We start from the raw sequence: 1,878 nt of genomic DNA, 5'->3' as shown, positions 1-1,878 counted from the left end.
AATTATTAATAATTGTGATGAGGATTTTAGGCCATGATCACACCAGACAAAGACTTTAAAAGTTGAAAAAAGGCCTTTTAAAGAACTTTTTTAATGAATAGAAACTTAAGTTCGCCTGGAAAGTCCTTGAAAGTTCCTTGAATTGAATCTTCAGGAAGGTGTGTGAGGCTGCGTTCACACTGGAAAAGCAAATAAATGTGTGAATTCAAACGGTTTAGATGATCTGTGTGAAGGTCTGACGTGATGGATCATTAACTCGTCTCGTTAAAACCCCTTAAACTGCTTTAAAGTTGGCGTCTGCTGCTTTTAACTAAATGAATCTTCTGGTTAATGTAGTAAATAGTAATAATTTGTGGTGTGGGGGTTCAGTTCCTCTCTTTTGATTGGCTGTCACATAAAAAAGTCTTGGTCCTGATTGGTTCATGACGCCAGGACAGTAACAGCCCGTCCTCTCTCTCCTCAGGCCTGCGGGGTCGACTTCGAGATCAGAGCTTTCTGCGCCAAGTCGATAGAAGAGAAGATTCACAAGAGGTGAGTTCACACCTGCAGGAAGTGTCACGTTATTCAGCCGCCATGAGGCGACGGCGGTTTGACGTCCGACGTGCCTCAACAGACTGAGACCATGAAAGAAGCTCACTGAGGACATCACTGTGGCCTCTCCATTATTATTATTATTATATTATCTTACATTTCATAGAGAAAATAATTAATGGAGAAAATAATCAGCAGGTTAATTGTAGAAGAAATAAATTATTTTAATTGTCAAACAGAAAAAGAAGGAAAATGTCGACACAGATAATTATAGAATTATCATAACGATAAAACAATGGTCTTCACAACTTCCTGGAGCTCGACGTGACGTGAACGCCGGTCTAAGACGAGGACGGATCAGCTGATCTCTCTGTGTCTGAGCAGGAACTCGGTGCGTCTGGTGATCAGGAAGGTTCAGTACGCTCCGGAGAAACCGGGACCTCAGCCCATGGTGGAGACGACCCGCAGCTTCCTGATGTCGGACAGATCCCTGCACCTGGAGGCCTCTCTGGACAAGGAGGTACACACACACACACACACGCGCACGCACACGCACACACACTCACTCTCACACACACACACACACAGAGACACACACACACACACACAAAGGAGATGTTTTCTCCTCTCGTCCTCCGTTTGCTGCTTTAACAGTAACACACGTCTTCTTCTTCTTCTTCTTCTTCTCCGTCTTGTTGCAGCTGTATTACCATGGAGAGCCCATCAGCGTCAACGTTCACGTCACCAACAACTCCACCAAGACCGTCAAGAGAGTCAAGATTTCCGGTGCGTCTCTGTCTGGTCTTTGTTTTCTCATCAGACACAGAAACACATGAGGTGGTTTTTACTACGAGTCAGAATAAACTCACACGTCTCATTAACGACTCCTCATACACATCCTGCTCCTGTTCCAGCTTTTATTTTGAAAGGATGACTCCTCACTTCCTGGTCCAATGGATTATTTGGCGCTCACAAAGCAAAGTCACTGTTTTTATATTTTATATCTGATATTAAGTCATGAATGTAACAGCTCTCTCTCTCTCTCTCTATTCTTTTCTCTGTCTCTCGCCCTCTCTCTCTATTCTTTTCTCTGTCTCTCGCCCTCTCTCTCTCTGCAGTGCGTCAGTATGCAGACATCTGTCTGTTCAGTACTGCCCAGTATAAATGTCCAGTGGCCCAGCTCGAAGCAGAGTAAGTCCCAGTTAAACCTGTGCTCCCAGTGAAGCATCTCCGCAGGGCCAGTATATCACACTGAGCATGTGCGAGCAGGTGTAAACAGGAAGTAGATTGTCTCCAACAAAGACAGCTGTAGCATTAAAATAGAGAATGTAAGTGAACAGCAGCTGC

General features: G+C 44.4%; 1 protein-coding gene across 1 annotated transcript in view; it reads left to right on the top strand.

Moving 5' to 3' along the window:
• Nucleotides 1-1,752, top strand: part of LOC111669797 (arrestin red cell) — a 13,407-nt gene extending 11,655 nt beyond the window's left edge. Inside the window, exons 8-11 of the mRNA XM_023426246.2 lie at nucleotides 464-531; nucleotides 916-1,051; nucleotides 1,233-1,317; nucleotides 1,650-1,752. Coding sequence (XP_023282014.1) covers nucleotides 464-531; nucleotides 916-1,051; nucleotides 1,233-1,317; nucleotides 1,650-1,726 — 366 coding nt within the window. The 3' untranslated portion in view covers nucleotides 1,727-1,752. The remainder of the gene's footprint in view (nucleotides 1-463; nucleotides 532-915; nucleotides 1,052-1,232; nucleotides 1,318-1,649) is intronic.
• The last annotated feature ends 126 nt before the right edge of the window (nucleotides 1,753-1,878 follow it).

Source organism: Seriola lalandi, unplaced genomic scaffold, assembly GCF_002814215.2.
Source record: "Seriola lalandi dorsalis isolate HSWRI2012SDOR001 ecotype SW California unplaced genomic scaffold, Sedor1 jcf7180002054820, whole genome shotgun sequence".
Classification (NCBI taxonomy): Eukaryota; Metazoa; Chordata; class Actinopteri; order Carangiformes; family Carangidae; genus Seriola; species Seriola lalandi.
This window is presented reverse-complemented; position numbering and strand designations above follow the sequence as displayed.